The sequence below is a fragment of the Tenrec ecaudatus genome, chromosome 11, assembly GCF_050624435.1.
Source record: "Tenrec ecaudatus isolate mTenEca1 chromosome 11, mTenEca1.hap1, whole genome shotgun sequence".
Classification (NCBI taxonomy): Eukaryota; Metazoa; Chordata; class Mammalia; order Afrosoricida; family Tenrecidae; genus Tenrec; species Tenrec ecaudatus.
The window spans coordinates 64,275,002-64,294,279 of NC_134540.1; the positions used below are offsets into that span (position 1 = coordinate 64,275,002).

General features: G+C 54.6%; 1 protein-coding gene across 1 annotated transcript in view; it reads right to left on the reverse strand.

The window, feature by feature from the left end:
• Positions 1-19,278, reverse strand: part of POLR1A (RNA polymerase I subunit A) — a 62,401-nt gene that overhangs the window by 14,510 nt on the left and 28,613 nt on the right. Inside the window, exons 13-23 of the mRNA XM_075563096.1 lie at positions 18,073-18,327; positions 15,062-15,253; positions 10,074-10,223; positions 8,960-9,143; positions 7,907-7,989; positions 7,642-7,800; positions 5,669-5,767; positions 4,287-4,439; positions 2,600-2,682; positions 1,506-1,671; positions 501-722 (exon numbers count right to left, since the gene is read on the reverse strand). Of these exons, the coding sequence (XP_075419211.1) occupies positions 501-722; positions 1,506-1,671; positions 2,600-2,682; positions 4,287-4,439; positions 5,669-5,767; positions 7,642-7,800; positions 7,907-7,989; positions 8,960-9,143; positions 10,074-10,223; positions 15,062-15,253; positions 18,073-18,327 (1,746 nt within the window). The remainder of the gene's footprint in view (positions 1-500; positions 723-1,505; positions 1,672-2,599; positions 2,683-4,286; positions 4,440-5,668; positions 5,768-7,641; positions 7,801-7,906; positions 7,990-8,959; positions 9,144-10,073; positions 10,224-15,061; positions 15,254-18,072; positions 18,328-19,278) is intronic.

Below are 19,278 nucleotides of genomic sequence, written 5' to 3' on the forward strand. Positions count from 1 at the left end.
GCAAAGACCGGTGAGCTCAGTGGGGTCCAGGTGGGACAAAGCCCAATCCCCAGGAGAAGGCCACCCGGCCCTCTGAAAGGGAAGGGTTGAATCTAGCCTGGGGGCTGGCTGGTTGTCGGACGCTGTGCGCACTTCCTGCCGGCAGGTGATGATGCCCTTTCCTGTCCACAGTGGGACTCCTCAGGACAGGACCAACCTGACTGTCCTAGGCAACCAGAACACGCCGTGCGGCTCAAATCCACATACTTTCACACGGCTGTCCCCATCGCTGGCTGCAAGCACCCCCGGTGCTGGGCCAATGGGAGACCAGCAAGAGAGGGCAAGGCCTAGGGCAGGGGGGTCAAGCACGCTCCCTACCGGGTCTGTGAGCGACAGCTCTCGCTACGTGGTCTTTACCCACAGCCACACTGCTGGAGAGCCCCTTCCTCGAGGGACCAGATGTCACGAAGACGCCCTCTGTCAGGAACACAGCCACCAGGGTACAGCCCACGCCATCTCACCTCGTGGGTGGCAGGGCTGCGGCCATCCTGGTTCCCACCTTCCAGGTTCAGGGCCCTCACGGAGGCCTGCACGCTCTGCGAGAAGCTCAGGAAGGCGCCCTTTCTCAGCAGGGCGTCGGGGTGTTTGCGCTGCCACTTTTTGATGGCCCTGAAGTGGCGCAGTGCTTTCTTGGGAGCTGCTCGGGATAAAACTTCGTGGAGATGTTTCGATTTCATTATCACCTAAGCAAGTAAGTGAAGAAACACAGACACACAAGAAAACGTGAGGATCGGGCCACATGGTGTAAGTCACGGCCCCAGAAGGTCCGAGGGGAGCCCTCTCGGTCATCAGGTCTTGCGAATTAGGTCCTCCCTCTGTGTGAGCCGGACTGGGGGTCTGTGCTGCCCACGGGGCTGACGGACGGTCACCTGAGCCGTGCCAGGCAGCTTCTGGGCAGGAAGAGGGCCAAGCCCAGGAACAGCACCAGCAGAGTACGAGCGGGGCTGAAACCCAACCCTCAATTCTGCCCAGTGAGTGGGTGACTGCAGACAGGTCACATCGGCTCATTTCCCCAGCTGCAAGATGGGAGTCTACTCAGCCCTCCCTGAGGCAGGTGGTACAGTAAGGTCACCTGAGTGCTAGGGGCCCAGGTTCAAAGGCTACCTTTGCCACCTGCCAGGCAGTTGGTTACAGAATGCCAGCTCAGGGGCCTCAACTGTAAACTGGCCCGAGGGGTGCCCTTCCCAGGGCTATGGCAAGGATGAGGCCCAACACAGGGGAAAGGTTCCCAGATGGTGACTATGGGGGTGTCCCGCTGAGAAAGGACACCAGAGGACCAAACGATTGCCCAGCCCCCGGGGCTCTGTGAAGATGGAACCGGCTACAACATGCCGGAGGGCGGGGGCCGTTTCTCAGAAAGGCACTTTATCTGTTCTCCCCTCTCCATTTTCAGGGGCCACCTTGGGCCGGGCCACAAAGCCCAGGGTGTCTGGGTTCCTCCCCACCGCCCTGCCCCGGCACACTACCTCGTGGTTGCTGGCGAGGAAAGGGAACTGCTTGGGCTGTAGGAACTGTGTCCGGGGGATGTCCAGGCCGTCCTCCCCATAGAGGAACTGCACCACGCTGCCGTCACTGTCGCGGACCGTCAGGTCATACTGGACCACCAGGCCTTCCAGGTGCTTGATGATGCACCTGTCGGGGGACCAGCCATCCAGCTCAGAGCCCACCAGGCCGACTGCCTCCCAGGTGTGGGCAGTGGCCAGGAGCACCTGCTCTCCACAGACTGTCCCAAGGCTCCCAGAGGACTTTCCTGGACATAGGTGGCCACTGCTGCCTGGCTGAGAAGACTGGCTGCCAGTCTAAGACCAGTGTCCTCAGATCCACAGGCAGGCAAAGGCAGGTTGCCCTTTAAACATAGGGCACAGTGCTTGCTTTCAGCGCTGCCCGTGCACGCCCTTTGCTGGACCTGCCAATGGCTGGTTCAGCCATCTGCTCACAGGCTCGCCTCGCCCCTGGAAGCATCCTCTCCTGGTCCTGCCCTGTCTGTAATAGGCACCACGCTGCCTCCTCAATCCCACCTGCACCCCCTCGGCCCCAGGGACCGCGCGGTTTCTGCCAGCAGTGCCGCTGCCCACTCATGCCTACAAACAAGCTTCTGCATCTGCCTCTCAGCCAGCTGCCCACGCCTTCTCTGCGCCCGCCCTTCCCCTCCCTTTCCTTGAGTGGGTGCGCTGCTGCCCCCCCACCCCCCGCAGTTAAACACTCAGCTGCTGTGTGAAAGGCTTAACATCCGAGCCCCGGCCAACTGCTGACTCCTGGTGACACTGTGGGCCTCCTACACTAGGACCCTGATGGTGCTGTGCCTGCTGGCCAGAGCCCTCCAGGGTGGAACGTGACCCTGCGTCCCTGCCCGCCTCCCTCCCCGTACCCGCGATTCCCCAAGCCCAGGAATGGGACATGTCCGAACGCAGGGACCCTTGTCTAAAACCCCGGGAGCTCAAGGAGGAAAGAAGCTCCGCTGCTGTTAGTGTCTCGGCCACCCCAGGGGAACTTCCAGTGCCCTCCAATCCCAGGCGCTCACGCGAGCCGGCAGAGCTGCGAGAGGCAGAGCGCGCCCTACCTCTGGAGGTAGCCGGAGCGGCTGGTTTTCACGGCAGTGTCCACCAGGCCTTCCCGCCCCGCCATGCAGTGGAAGAAGAACTCCTGTGGGGAAGCAGAGAACAGCCCCCCGGGGGCAGGAGGGAGGTGAGGAGCGTGGGCTTCAAGGAGGGTGCTGGCTCAGGGGCTACTACCTTTCCTGACCAAACGGGGCCACCCATTCAGATCCCCTCATCTCCAATGCCCCCTCACCTCCTGCCTGCCCTAACAGTGATCCCCGTCTGACGTTAACCGTGTGAAGGGTCAGGTGGATCTGCTTACAGGGAGCAGGGTACTACCTACATTTTTGCATTCCATCCTCTCAGCTACGTGATCTCTAGACACCCTCCCCCCCTCCATTCCCAGACTTAAAGGTACCGTGGCTCTTCACTGCTGCCTTCAAACCTGTGAACTTTCTGAGGCCAACGCACAGTAAGAAATGCACTGGAAATAGGATTGGGCGTATGTGCGCACACTTGCGCAAAATCATGAATGGGCTTCAAAAGGCTGGCAGGGAAACTCTACCACCTTTTAATTAAACGTGCCCACACATTTCTGAAGCCCCTCATGAGTGCACCCATCGACACAGACATAGCACTTAAACAGTCTCTGCTGTCAGAGCTGAAGGCTTGCATGCTGCCCGGCTGTCACTACTGATCATTCTCATCAGATTCTACAGAAGAATCCTAATCAGAAGGCGGAAATGTAGAGCATAACTTCAAGTTCTCAGTCAAAGGCTTGATAAAACCCCTCGAACGATTTCCTGAAACGATCTTTAAATCTTATACCACAACTATCCACTGAAATCTCTTTAAAACCACTTCAGCTTAACGAGTCAAGGACGTCTGCTGCGAACATTATGCTCCTTAAAGGACTTTCAGGAACAGGGATCCAATTAGCAGCAGCAAGTTGGACGATTAGACAGGAACCTCAGAGGCCATGGGAGGAGCAGCTCAGAAAGGGAGGGTGCGCACTGTCCACCTCCGGATGCTGTCAAGGTAGCCACTCAGGGAAGTGGCCCCTGGAGACCCAGCAGGTACACGGATGCACTGGTGCATGCTTTGCTGTGGATTCTCAACACAAAACCCAGCTGAAACCACTCTGAACCTTTCTGGCCACCCTGACTCTTTGTCGTGTCTGGCCAGAAGCCCTAGCTGACTCTGGAGAGGTCCACGTGGGAGTGGGGGAGTCCCCAGCGCAGTCTGTGGTCCTCCAAGCAAAACCCAGAACTCATGCTCGTCCGTCAAAGTTCCCAATGGGAGGGAGAAGTTGGGTGGGAAGTGGGGAGACACCACTGGGGGCTCTGTGATTATCGATCTCTGAAGAACATCAGGGCAGGTGAGTGGCACTCCAACTAACTTCAGATGCAGGTAAGGGAACTGCGTCGGGGGTGGGGATACCAGGAAATGATGCCATTGGATTTGGTCTTACTCCTCAAGCAATGTCATTCAGCTACCTTTTACTGCACACCTACTGTGTGCCTGGCACAGAGGTAGGCTTCACTGAACATGCTCAGTCACCACCTCCTGGGCACTAATGCCTAATGGGTGAAGTGGTAAGTAGCTTATTACTTGATCCCTCTTGCTCAGCTGTTGGTGGGAGTCACAGGTCACAGACCGCTGAATCTAGAAACGAGAAGAAAAACCCACAGGGAGAGGCATAATACATACAGGAGGCCGGATGCCGGTGAGGAACCTGCCGGTGACAAAGCCACCAGCCCTGGGCGTGAATTCATACGGCTCGAAGCAGGGCAGCGACTTGCCAGAGGCCATCAGCGGTGGCCTCCGTCCTTCCAATTCAATCTGGCCGAGCAGGCAGGAGATCTGTTGGGGGGAAGGGGCAGAAACTCGAGATCCACACTAGACAACGACACTTGGCTCCAGAAGGGGCGGGGCACACCTGCTCTTCCTGAGCAGCTGTGTGGAAACCGAATTCCTGCAGGCCAACCTAGCTTTCTGAATGCACCGGGCAAGCTGGCTTTTAAGTTAGGAAGTACATTTTCCTCTGGTGGAAAAGCCCTGGATTTTCACCTCTGGAGTCAGCTGACGTGGGTGACATCTGTGAAAGAAGCCATGCCTGGGAAATCATCAAAGGTTTCACCAGGGACTTGCGAATTCAAACAGAGAAACTGAGGTCCACGGAGGAAAGGCGTTTATGACAATCCTTAACCTCTACAGCAGAAAGAGGACTCAAGAAGCCCTTTAGCTACTTGTTTAGAGAACTGCCTTTTTAATATTATTGGTGGTGCCTGGAAGTCACTTAGTTGGGAGAGGGTGGTGGTACTGCACGTTGGGGTGGGTCTCCTGATGCCCTTTCAAACTCATCGCAAGGTGGTCCTCAGAAGGTGCTCAAACTCATCACGATTAAAAAACAGCCAGAAGACCCCCCCCCCACCATGGTTGGGCTCTGTGAAAATGCTAGTACAGAGCAGTCCTGATGCGAGGAGAGCGCGAGCCTGGATCAGACAAAGCGTATCACATAGCAGAAGTGGAACAGCAGATAATGCCGAATTGTGCGAGCTAAGAGAATGCCCACCTACACAGGATCTGTAGCACGAACACACGTCATAATAATACATATGTAACCCCGTATGCACATTTCTAATAACACTATCGATGTCACAGTGAGACTGTGAGAACTGAAGCCTGACATGTTTCCTATAAAGTCGGCTCTCGAAATCGTCCCACCTTTGATGGGGGTGGGGTGGGGTGGGGTGGAGGGAGCAGTCTCCCTAGTTTTCTGCAGTTTGGTTTCCTGGACAAAACGTGAGTTTTCCTTTTCTGACAGGTCTCCGCCTCATACAGATGCTAGGGGTCACAGGTTTTACTGTGTAACTACTAGAGCATGTTATAGTTCTGTCTCCATCTATATCTTGTCTACAATGTGAACCTGTTAACAGCACTTCGCTCCTGCAGTGATTGGCAGATGTTTTTGTCCCTCAGTACTTGCGACGTCTGATAAGTTTTTCACACTTGGGAGACAGACAAACTGGAGAGCGGCCTCTTGGATCCCCGCGGCCCCCCACCACCCGGCAGCCCACCTCTGCTCACACCTGCATTGTGTTCACCGTTGAACCCTTGGCTCCAGACTGCACCATCAACTGCAGGTTGTTCTCAGGGAACTGCCTGTGTAGGCCAAATGGCATGCATGCCTGTGGACGGAAGGCACACCGGGTCAGTGACTTTATCATGTCCTCAGGGAAGCCTGATTCAGAGGCAAGTCCAAGGTCAGAGGCGAGTCCCTGACTGTCCAAAGATGAACTCCAAATCCCAGCCACGGTGAGGAGTCTCCTTCTGGACCAGTCCTTCCCCCGGAACCAGCGAGCCGTCCAAAGACCAGGAGCCTGGGGCTTGCTCCCTGGCCAAAGGGAAACAAGAGGGGCTAGGGAGGAGGGAAGCAGCCCAGGGGCCAGCACAGTGAGTCAGTGACTCTGAAAAGGAGCTGCTGACCACTGCGGGCACTACTCTCGCAAATCTGCCCAGCAGAGTGAGGCTTGGGCCCCCACACACGTTGTGATTGCCCCAACTTCCAAGGGGGATTTGTATTTACCAGCACACGACCTGAGCACCAATAAGAAGCCCTGCCTCCACTCCAGGGCCAGAGGAGGCAGCAACCCTCTAAGGTGGTCCCAGGGAGACACCGGGGTCGGGGTGGGGGTGGAGGGTGCTGAGAGGCTGTCCGAGTTGGAGAGACTCAGTCCGGTAAGACGGGAGAAGAGGTGGCAGGGAGAAGGGGGCAACGAAGTCCAAGAGTCCTCTGAAGACACGTCCGTCCCTTGCTAGCATTCCTGTCATCCTGGTTCTCAATCTGTGGGTCGCAACCCCTTTGGAGGTCGAACGACCCTTTATAGCAGTAGCAAAATGACAGCGATGAACATAATTTTATGGTTGGAGGGGTCACCACAATGTGAGCAACTGTATGAAAGGGTCGTGGCATTAGGAAGCTTGAGAACCACTGTCCTAGAAGCTGAGCCTTCCGGAGAGAGCGGGTGTCGGGAAGGTGCCTCTCCACAGCTCTCTCAAGGACTGAACTGTGCCGAGGCTGGTCTTCCCGGATCCCCAAGGATGCCGAGGCAGTCAAGGGGACACCAGGGACAGACCGACACTGTTGCCTCTGCCTCTTCCTCTCTCCCTAAGGCTGCGCCTCCCTCCAGGCTTAGGAGGCACACGCTGCCAGCAGGCCTTTGGACTGGGAGTCCCGGCTCAGGGCAGGAGGGCAGAGAACCAGGCTGTGTCTCGGACTGTGTAGGTTCCTCTCTTTCTGAACTTGCACAGGGGCTCAGGTGAGGCCAAGCAGGTGGCTGTGGGAGCGCTGCCGCATCCTCTCTGCGCCGAGCGTGTCCTGTGTGCTGGCTCCTCAGGCCCCGGGCGGCCCCCGGAGAAGAGTCTGCCGCGGCTTCTGCAGGGTCACAGCCCAGGAAGTCCCATGGAGCAATTCTTCCCGGCAGCACACGGGCTGTTTCTTTGTCAGTCTCCTCAGATGCCCATTATGTGGTGCCACTCACATCTCCGTTTCTGGGCGAGGATACCGAGGCTGACTAGTTAAAGCCGCTTGCCTGGGGCCATACATCAAGGAGGGGGTGGAGCCAGGATTTGAACCTGGGGACACAGGCCCTGTGCTCTGCTGTTACAAAGAGCAGGTCCTACCCACCTCCGTCCCCAGCAACAGCCTACATGAAACCCAGACCAAACTCTCTGCCATGGAGCTCGCTCCGACTCGCACTGACCCCACGGGGAATTGACCGCCTCTCTTCAGTCTCTCTCGCGCTGCTGCTCCAAATCAACCAGGAGCGGAGCGAAGGTACTCCCTTCCCAGACCCTGCAAGGGTGTGGGCACGAAGGTCTAGGCACTTCCCCTCGAAATGAGGGCTTCTGCCTGTTCCATCTCCCCAGCTCCCAGTGGTCGCCCGGGCGGCTGGCCAATGGCCACTCAGGTTGCTCCAAAGGGTGCGAAGCAAGAGGCAGCTGTGTTCTTTAAAACCTGCCTTGCAAAGGGTGGCGGTGAAGCGGGCACCGCTGGACAGACCTTGTTAATCTCGTTGCTGTAATGGTTCACTTCCTCCTTGAACTTCAGATCAACCATGTTAAAATCCCGCTGGTCCTTGCCCAAGTGGGCATCCTGCCACTTCCCTCGGATGTCCTCACAAGACGCGGCATCCGGCAGGTTTAACGCAGCCCGCACGGCCTAGAGGGAGGAAGTGAACAGGGTGGATTCTAACCACAGCCCCTCGGTGGCAGAGCGCCCCGGCACACCCTGCCTCTCCTTAACCCCCAGCCCCCACCGTCCTTACCCGGGACCCACAGTGAGTGGATTCTTCGATGATACCATGTCTCTTGACATCGGCCTTGGGCTTAACCAAGATGTCTTCGACGCCTGTGAAGTGAATGAAACACAGCTGTGGTAGTTTCATAATTTCATGGCAACATCATACATTACGAGAGTGGAGCCTAGCCTGTCAGTTGTGTCAATAGGAGCCACGCTGATGGCAGCCAGAGCCCTGGAGATGCGTCCACTGCCATTGGACCCACAGAACTTTCCACCCACCTGCCTGCGATCTTCCTGCATTTGGCATCATTGTATGTGCTCTGTGAATCTGAAGAGGAATTCATGGGTAATACTGGACTGAAGGGCTAACATTGAACTTATGGGCTTGATCTGGACTGGGCTGTGATGTTTTGTTGATGCATGATAACTTCCTGATATAAAGTTCCCTCTTACATATAGGTGTCTCTGGATTTGTTTTTCCAGTCAACCTGGACTAATACACACACTCGCAAGCCCGAAAAGAGCTCAGCCGGGGGCCGAGGCCAGTCTCCAAGTTCAACTCTACTGGCACACAGAAAGTAACCACACATCTGTTTCCTTTGTAAAAGCCCAGTTTAGAAAACAAAACAAAACAAAACCAGTTTGCACCATTTCCAGGAAGGAACAAGCTAGACCCTTCCTCTCTCTGGTCAGCCCCCCAGGTCTGCCCCAGTGCACTGCTGCCAAAGGCACTGGCATGCATCCCTGGTGCTCCAGGAAGGCACAGAGAGCTGGGAGAACAGGAGACTCTTGGAGGGGGTCGGGCCCAGGAGATTCCGGAAGGGCGTGTGCAGGCGAGAGGGAGAGGGTGTGGATGCTCAGAGGGATTCAGTCTTGGAAACAGAACCCTACAGATGTGGGGTCAAAAAGGAAGAGAGTGCGAATAGACCAGAGTGGGGACCCCTGAGTGGAGGCAGGCTCAGACTGTCACCTTGTAGGCATCTGGAACAGCTGGAGAGGACACTGACAGCTGGCCTGGCCAAAGGAGGGTGGGCAAGCCACTGCCCCAGGAAGGCCTGGGCCTCTGACGGGCACTCACCCAAGGTGAAGCCTCGGTAGAGCTGCAGGTAGGCAGTGAAGAGGCGGGCCAGGCAGGTGAGGACTTTGCCACTGGTCTCGCCCCCGTAGATCTCGTAGCAGCAGTGCACCAGGCCGTAGGCGGAGCTCCCGTAGTGTGCCTTGTCCAGCACCCCGCAGAGCAGCTCCCCGCCTCTGATGATCACCTGCAAAGGGAGGGGCCCCCAGGGGGCTGGAGGTGACGTCTACCAAGGAGCAGGCCTTCCTCGTCCCTTGGGGCCTCAGGAACCTTGTTACGGGCGCCCCTTCCCTACGACCTCAAATCCTCGCTGGGCAAAAGATGAACAGGGACCTGCTTTCTCGGCCCCCCTGGCTCATTCCTGAACCCCTCCCGCAGGAGCTGGTAGCACCCAGTTTGGGAACCACTGCTCTAGGGTCTCCACTCCATCCCCACGCTTTGTCCTAGGCCGTCCCGCCCAACACACCCTAGGATTAGGAATAATGGGACCTTGCATCTGTACACTGCAACATGCACGGAGCATGAACTCTAGAAAGAGAAAGAAAACCAGAGGCTCCAGGTCTAAATGGACTGCCTGTTCGGCCTCTGGCAAGGAGCACATTGTGAACGATGGCCTCGTCTCCCACCAGGAACAGCCAGGGGCCTGGGGAGTCTTTCTGAGGGGCCGCAGCCTCGTTCCTGCCTCAGCACAGTTCTAGGGACTCACTGTCCCTGCAGGCATGCCAGCCTGAGGCTTCGCTCCCACGGCCAGGAGCAGGGGGAGAGCTGGGGGGCTCAAGCAATTTGACCATCAGGTTTGACCATCATCACTCAGGTTTTGAGAGGGAATCGTAAGCTCTGAGCTTCCTACCTCTGCTGCAGGGCCAAGTTCAGAGGCCTTTGCTCAAAGTCTCTTCTCAAACAGGCTGTGATTTTTACACTAAGGGTCCATGCTAGGGGCCAGCCCTGCCCCTTCCCGACAGCAAAAGGCAGCATGAACTCAGGGATGCCTCCTTCTGTGTGTGTGTGTGTGTGTGTGTGTGTGGTGGGGTGGGGCGGGGAGGGGGCACTCTGGGCACACCTGCCCGTTTGGCACTGGTTTGTCCAAAGGTGGCATGCTGAGACTGGGCAGCCATACCTGGGACTCGCACATGGAGTCGGGGTTGAAGCCCGGAACCGGCCGAGGAGATTCCTTTACCCAGGCTTTCCCGCCGATCTTCGCCTTTCCCGCCAAATTCAGTGGGGTATAGTCTTTGGGGATTATGTTTATCAGCAGCGTGGACACAACCTGAAAAGACGAGGGGTCAAGTTGAGGGCAGGAGAAAACGTGCCCTTTGGGGAGTCTCATCTGGCCTCCTGCCTGTTATCTCCACAAGCCGGAAACTCCACGTCTGAAGGCCCGAAGGAAGAGAACCTGCCACTCAAGGTGCGATTTCCTCCCCTTCGCTGGGAAGTGGCTTCGGAGAGTGGGAAGGAAAACGGGTCCACAAACATTCTGCTCGAAATGAGAACCCCCTGGCCTGGAGTTAGGCTCGTGAGTAGGCCAGAGGAAGGAAGGATGGGGTGAGGAAACTGCTGCCAGCTGAGGACCATCTGCAGAGCCAGCAAAGATGGTGGGTTCCTGCTGCGTGAGTGAAAGCCAGTACGGACCATGGTCCAGGGCTGAGCCGGACAGTCCGGGGCTCCTCAGAGCTGTCCCTCTCCCCCCTACAGGCCCCCCAGAACCAACGAGACACTCTGCAGCTCCCCCACTGGCCAAACAGCCTGCACTTTCTGATAGTCCCCAGGAAGCAAAGGAGGCCGAGACTCAGAAGGGCGCGCTCCCCCCCCCCTAAAGAGCTACCAGGACTTGAGAAGCATCAGACTTGAAGAGCATCAGAGACTTGAGGTGTCCTGATGAAAAGTCGACTGGAGAGGGAGTGAGGTGCAAAGGGGTGTTCCCAGGTGGGCTCTGCCCCAGCCCCGCCCTTTGTGCCTGGGGCACAAACCACGATCCCCCCCCCCCCATGAAGGAGCTGTTCACAACAGGAGAGGGCAGGGGTGAGGAGGGGGCTGCGAAGAAGACTTTTGCAGGTGGAGGCCCGGCAAGGGCTTCCCGTCTGGGTGGGAAGGAAAGCAACTTTGCAGGCTTTGTGCACACGAGTGACACGCTCTGCTTTTTAGTAAGGCCACTTGTTTGCGATACGTCCCGTAGGAACAATAAACGACTGCCTCAGCGAACACGCGCCCCCGGGACCCTGGCTGTTGGACGTGGTCACGGAACCAGGGGACTGCAGTGTGCCGGAGCTCCTGTAGCGGGGCACTCACACCCGGACGTGCTCTTCACGGGACCACAGTTCAAAAAGCAAAGACCCAAACTGCCATCGAGTCGATTCCCAACCCAGGGTGACGCTTTGGGACAGGGGAGAACTGCCCCGTGGGCTTCCGAGACGGAAACTCTTCACTGGAGTAGAAAGCTTCCTCTCTCCTGCAGAGCCGCTGGTGGTTTCGAGCTGCTCACCTTGCAGTTAGCAGAGCAACGAGTAACCACGGTGCCAGCAGGACTCCGTGACCACCATATGCACTCCTGAACGTCCATTCTGGCAAGGTCCAGCTGCCTATATGCCCCCAGTCCCAGGGCTGCTCCTGCTGCTCATGGGGGTGGGACAGCAAGGCAGGGGGTGGGGCGCACTTGGCTCTGTCCCTGTTTGCTTCTAGTTCCACTCCTGCAGCAGCCTCCCCCTTGGCTGCCACCCGTTCCTCTAGCCCCTGCCAACAGCTGCTGCAGTGGCAGCAGAGACACTGAGGCAGGCCGGAAGCAGGCTCCCGGAAGGTTCTAGGATACTGCTCACACAACATCTGAATCATCCAATGTCCTATTTCACAGGACGCACTGTGACCCCATGTAGACTTGTAACCAAGTTAATGTTTACTGGGCAGAACAGTAGAAGTAAACTTATTGGATTGGGATTATAGCTACGAAAAAGGCCATGGAGTGCCTGCTCCTGCTCCGTCCCAGGTGGACTCATCAGAGCAGTTACCCACGACAAGCACTTGCTAACAAAAGGCCTGGAGAAGCCATTTCTCAAGCAGCGGGCCCCAAATACAGGCGTGGTCACTGAGACGAGGGAGGGGCTGGGAGATGTCAGCTGGCTCTTTGTCTCTTTGTCCGAAGCCCCAGGCCGGCAAAAGTAGCGTCTTTATATGTACACAACAGGGTCAGGGAAGTTAGGAGAGCACGGTCTTCCTGGATGGGCACCAGGAGAGAGACAGCATCCTTAAAGAAAGCAGACAATGCTTCCTTGTCTCAGAAGAAGATACCAGAGAGGTGATGACTCATGCTCCCACCTCAGCTCTGCAGAAGGCTGGTGCTGAGGGCAGGAGGGGCCAGAGTCATGGCAGGAGAGAGACTTCCCCGAGCTGCTGCCTAGCAGTTGTGCCTCAACCAGATGCCACAGTGGGGACCACCGGACTGGGTAGTCAGCACAGGAAGTTGGCATGAAAGAAAGGGATGCAGACAGTGCTTGTGGCTACTAACATCAGGTAGCGACAGGGAAACCATGATCTGTCACCTCACCTACAGAACCAAGGGGGACAGAAAGAGCATTCGACAGTCCCCAACAATCTTCTATGGAGGGAAAAAAAGAAAGAAAAACTTCTCAATCTACTAAGGAGCGAGCCCCTATGGACGTCACACCGTTTATCACACTTAAAAGTCAAAGGGTGAACGCTATCTGTCCATGATCAGAAACAAGCTAAGGAGACCCAATCTGCTACTTCTCTGTTCAGTATTGTGCAGGAGTTTCTAACCAGAGCAATTACGCAAGCACAGAAACAGAAGCATCCAGACGGCAAAAGAAAAACTGTATTTGTAGGTAATATGATCCCATACCCACAAAACTTAGAATTAAAAAAAATCATATCGATCGAGTTGAATGAGGATACAAGATCAATATAGGAAAATCAACCGTATTTCTATACACTATCAATGAAAAGCCCCCGAAGTGAGTTAAGAAAAGATTTCCATTCATAATAGCACCAACAAGAATAAAATACTCAGGAATGAATTTAACCAAAGACATGCAAGACTTGTACACTGGAGACTGCACAACACTGTCGCAAGAAACGCAAGATGATACAAACACACACAAGGACGTCTCAAACTCGTGGCTGCACTATTATTAAGGCAGCCATCCTTCTGAAAATTGGGCTACATGTCCCGTGCAATCCCTACTCAAATTCCATCTGCCTGTTTTGCGAAAGTGGATGAAACGATCCTAGAACATATGGAAATGCAAACGATCCTGATACTATAAAGCAGGGGTCCTCAAACTTTTAAAACATGGGGCTAGTTCACTGTCCCTCAGACCATTGGAGGGCCGGACTATAGTTTAAAAAAAACCCAAAACTCTGAACAAATTCCTATGCACACTGCACCCAGCTTATTTTGAAGTAAAAAACAAACCCCGGTGACACCTGGCGGGCCGGATGACTGTCCTCGGCGGGCTGCATGCGGCCCGCGGGCCGTAGTTTGAGGACGCCTGCTAGAAAACTTGGGCAGCGTGGTAGTCACTCTACCACTGCCTGAGAGCTCAAGTACTAGATGGTGCCCAGCTACCAGTGTCCACCACTCTGATCAGGATGCCATGAAAACTCACACAATGGCCCATAGTTTCAGTTTTTTTAAAGAGTTTAAGTCTCAGAAGCCCGCCCAGGAGCTCCAACCTGTCCTGTAATGTGGACTCATAGGAGTAGGGGTCGAGTTGTGGCATTTGCATCATCAAGACTTACAGCTTCAGACACCCGATGGGGCAGCTCTTCGCTTTCTGTATCACTGGACTTCTTACTCCTTGAGATCATTAACGTTTATTGTGCCAGCCTGGCCAATGAACACGTGGGACTAATTGAAGGGCGGAGAGATAAATGGCTCAGCGAGCCTCACCTCTCTTGTCTCTCGCTCTTTGCTGATCGGACCATTGTGTGGCTGCCTTGCTTGTTCTGTGCCTCCATTTGCAAGCTACGCTACCTGTGGGACGCCTAACCCGTGGACTATGTCGCTGTAATTTGAGGTTCCTTCAAGACCTGCTTTGCCACACCATTGGAACTTACATCTCTTGAGCTGGGGACTGGCAGACCCTGTCATCTGGCTGACTGTTGGTGACCTGCCTTGCTGTTTGCTGCCTGTGCCCGGATAGCCTGAATTGCTCTATAGGACTATTCAGTGGACCTCAAGACTTGAAGGACTGCTAGTGTCTCACAACTGTCTCATGGGAGTGAGTTGCACTGAGCCATTCGAACTGCTTTATAATTTAATTAACTGTTTATTTCTTATGTTATCTATTTATATAAATATATATAAAATTAATTGCGGTCTGGTTTTGTTTCTCTAGAGAACCCTGTCTAACATACTCCTTATTCAATCTCAATAAAGAATCCTATGAGATAGACAGGACAGTAACACATGACCAAGCAAAGCTGACTCATTCTCAGGAATACAAGGTTGGTCTAACCACGAAAGCCCCGTGAAGTCCCACGACTGCAAAACAAAAGCTCTTTAACCAAGGAGCCTTAGACTGACAGGGGAGGTTCCGGCTGATTCTCAAGTGAGCACATTTTCCCTGTCTTTCATGCTGACCCTAATCATCCTATCCTGTGTTACTCTGAGAGGAAGGAAAATGTGGTGTGGTGTCTTCATTTAGCGCCTGTCCCTTGGGTAGGATTTCTCAGCCTTGGCATTCTCTTCTGCTACCTGGAAATTAAAACAATGGTCCCTGCACTGCAGATCGGCTACGACGATTACCTAAGGCATCATCTCTAAGCCACTCAGCCAACGGTTTGGGAGCTGCCAACAGAGATCACGTCCACAACCACCAGCCTCTCTGCCTACCACCGCCACGTTCATGACGACGAGGACATCAAGCCTAAGATCGAGGCCAAGGACAGAAAGAATGTGCCCTCCTCCACTGAGTGGACACTCCCTTGAAACCTTGAGTTCAGACCCAGACACCCCAAAAAGAGGCAACGCCAGGCTGTTGCCTGCTTAGGCTCTCCTCTGTCTCTGGCCTGGGCTCTCGTGGGAATGAACCTCGTACTTGATTGGCTTGTTTCTTGTTTCCCCTCCCACACTGGTGGTTTTCTTCCAATTACCTGCTTTCCTGTCCAGAGGGGACGGGGCTTCAGGATGGCAGGGGGGGCGGTCTTCACCCGCCCCACTTTGTCTGTGAGTCCTCGGTACACCAGCTCCATGTACTGCTCCCGGGTGAAGAAACAGCCCCGAGTGGTCATGCTTGCACCCGACACCATGTGATCCTGGATCAAGCCTGCCAGCGGCTGGCCATCCTGCAGACCCAAACAGACCAAAGAACAAAGGTCAAGTGTAAGTCAAGCCCAAGTCATCTCTTTGGAGCCTGCCTTCCAAGCAGAGCCCCTCGGTCCTGTGTCCAGATTGTCCTGGCCCACTGCCTGCCTTCACTAAGACCTGGCCGGAGCCTCTCGCCTTGAGAGCCAACAGTCCCCCGCAGCACACGACCAGGGGATTCGCCACCAGCTTTCCTGGCTTTCATTTGCTCTCTGTCCCTCTGTGCTCAAACGGCTTCAAATGTATCCAGTCCCGGCTCTGCTTAATCCCATCTGGTTCTAGTTACTCCAGCATATTTTTGGCATTTACGCATCAATGTAGTCTGGCTGCTGTTAGTCCTGACTTCTTGTTTTTATACTTTGGTTTCATGCTTTAGTATTTTTCACACATTTCTGGCCCGGTCCTCCCGTAAATCAGTCATCCATTCAATAAATATTTGTGGAGAGCCTACTGTATGCCTAGACCCTGGGCTAGACTCTCAGCCTGCTCCAAGCAGACCAAGGGCTTTTGTGACGGGGACGAGCTGGACAGTACCCAGGTGTTTGGATAAATGCGGCATCGCAGTGTTTTAAACACCATGGAGGGAAACAGGAGGCCAAGCCATAAGGTAAGCTTGCGGGGAGGTGGGGGGGGAAGGGGACAGTCAGGAAGGCCTCCCGGAGGCCAAGTGTCAGCAGCCAGGGAGCTCAGGCTCAGGTCCTAGAGGAGCTTCACGCGGGTGCCTGAAGAAAGGAAAGAATGTCTGCTCCGAGGACCTCTCCACGCTGCAGCCCGGGTCCAGGGAGGCCCTCGCGAAGGCTGCTGTCCCCCACAGGCTGGCACGAGCGCCTGCCCCACGGCCGGCCACGCTGGTCCCAGCCAGTCTGATCCCGGGCTCCTGCACCTTATCTGTTGGGTCTGTGCTCATGGCAACCTAAGACACACGGGAGTAAAAATAGCAAGTGCCCACGGACAGTCTTCAAGAAGCCGCGTTTGTGAACTGTTCAACATTTACAGGAACGTGAGAGAGCTCCGAGCCTCGGAGCGGAAAACCTGTCCCGTCCGACTGTTTGCTAAACACTCTCCAACATGACGGCCACGCTTCCTGAAGCTAAAGGAACGCACAGCGCAGCCAGGGAGGAGCTCCAGGAACCAACCACCTCGACCAATTCAGAGGCTGAAAAGGATGCTGGTCCACGGTCTACGCGCTCTGGCGGCAGGTCGACGTAAACGCCAGGGCGATGACTTCTGACGGGGCGAAAAGGTGCCCGAGAGGCCAGGCACTATGGTGCACATGTGCCGACGGCCCAGAGCCCGTGACATGAATGAAGGATCGCCCTCATCATCTTGCTGCACACACAGGGTAGTATTCTGCTCGGAGGGAAAAACCCCAAACCAGTATGATGCATTTGACTCATCCCAGAGTCGTTAGTGGCTGATAATTTTCTTTCTGTTTTCTTCCTTTAAAGGACAGAATTACAAGTTATGTGATATGATTCCGTGCCTTCTGTGTTCTCGGTCCAGATTTTTCCATGACTAGAAAATTACTTTAATAGCTAAACTGCTTTGAGTGCAGTAATCATAAATCCTAGGTAGAAATGCTGACTAAGGGGACCCCTAACAGTCTGCTTATGGAAGTCTGGGTTTCCTGTAGTCTGTTTAGGAGGAAAAACTGTGGCTCAATCAAAAGCCCAGAAAACGGTCCAGCGCCCTCCTCCACTGAGCATCACAACAAAACAACATCACCAAGGAGTGTCTTCGGGGGGGGGGGGGTGTCCTGAGTGACTATTCCTCTGAGACTAGAATTCTTGGTTAGAGAACGTCTCCACCCTTAATAAAAACAACAGATGCAGGAAATTAATACTTAACATAAAAAATAAATGAAAAATTCCAGTTTTCTTGGAAAAGAAAACAAAATTTCATTTGCCTAATGTTTTAATTAAGAGACCACAAGAAACTCTCCTGAAAGTATAAAACCAACCCTCCCCCCACCAAAAAAAGTACTTTATTCTAGTACTATGATTAATTGGTGGGGGAACGACCCAGGAAATGGAGAAGGAATACAAAGAGGAATGAAACAGAAATAAGTACTTAGCGAAACCAAAGGCATATTAAACGACAGATTTTTAAAATGGCCTTCGCAGCTTGAACAGAGACACCTGCACTTGTATAACCACCTTCAGGAGACGCACCGTGATGCTCGGAGGACTAGGCGAAGCCTGCCACAGATCAGCGCTGCACCTCTGACACGAGGAACTGACTGAAAGCGACGGGAGTGACCTATTAGGCCATCTCCCAGAAAAGTTTTTACCTCCCCCACCCCCATTTTAACATTTTCCAACTTCAATAAACAGAACTTCCAAGATAAAAAATATATATACACTCACATGTAAAACAAGGACCTGAAGTCTTTACTTTTTAGGGACTTGTTTACTGATGAAAGCATACTGACCTGTGTATTACTACGCTTTCCTAAGTGTTCCGACCCACGACTCTTAGGCCCTTGCGCGCAGGCAAGGGGCGCACAGTGGGCTCACAGCGAGGCCCCACAGCCGAGAATCAGAGAAAGAGGATCCAGGGCAGGTCTGGGAGGGATACCCCACTCCCATGCTATTCACCTTGGCTCTGGGGGCTGGAGATCAGTGTTTCTGTCTGTTTCCCGGCCGCTGAACGACGACAGGGTTGGAGTCCCTACCTGAGAGAAGCCCCGTCCCCGTGTCCACACTGCCCTGCCCCGGGGTCAGCCTTAGGCCCCGTGTGGCCAGGGTCCAGATCTGACATGAAAAGGTCTGGAAGCGAGGACCAGCGGATCAAGACCTACCTTGGGAACCAGATACTGCTGATCGGTGCAAGCCAGGATGCAGGCCTCCGCCCGACCCAGCTCACTCTGCGGAAAGTGGGCGTTCATCTCGTCTCCGTCAAAGTCGGCATTATAGGCCTTGCAGTTGGCATAATGGAGCCGTAAGACTTTCTCTTCGGGCAGGATCCGGGCGTGGTGGGCCTGGATGGAGGGCCTGTGCAGGGTGGGCTGCCGGTTCAGGAGGAGAATGTCCCCGTTCTTCACGTGCCGGCACACCTGCGGCAGGAGAGTGGAGGACAGGCTGGGGGACCAGCATGCACGCGGCCAGCAACACCACTCCTGGGGGCTCACCTCAGCTTGCCGGTTCCTGTCTGCCTCAAGCGCTATTAAATTAAAGGGGGCCATTTCCATCTGGGGCAAAACCCTTGTCATTCCCGAATCCTGGGGGAAAGCTCCTGGGCCTCCTGGAGCTGCCCTGGCTCCCGCTCTGGGCTCACAGGTCTGAGCAACGGACCAATAGGCAGCAATTTCTGGTCCTGGGATCTGTTCTGTTCAGAGATGCACAGCCTGTCGGGGGTCCTCGAGGCCTTAGAGCAGCAGTTCTCAACCTATAGGTCGAGACCCCTTTCACAGGGGTCGCCCGATTCATAACAGTAGCAAAGTGACAGTGATGAAGTAGCAATGAAAATAATTTTATGGCTGGAGGGGGTCACCACAACATGAGGAACTGCATTAAAGGGTCGCGGCATTAGGAAGGTTGAGAACCACTGCCTTAGAGAATTTGGAGAAATAAACACTTCTTCTGAAGACTACACCTGTAACCTATAGGACACACACACACGTCCCGAAAACCACGAAAAGCAAGAGTTGGCCAAGCTCCTGAATTCCCCAAAACTCCCACATGGTCACCTACGGGTGATTCTAAAGATGACACCAAGTTTTGTATGCAACAAACCCAATCTCATACACCGGAGGCAGGATTCGAACACAGGGCTCTTGACTCCCCAGGTCTCTGCCCTCGGCAAGCATTTCGCTGCCCTTGAAAAATTAATCAGAAGTGTAAAATTGCCTGGGAAAGCCATCTGGCAGTAGCTAGTAAAACATTTTAAGCACAGTTCCCTTTGGTACTTCTGAAAACAGCATCGCCGCAGAGTAATATGGCAGAAAGCAGAAATAACTCGACTGCCCAAAAGAAGGGACATGGTTGCCTAAGCCACAGTCTATCCT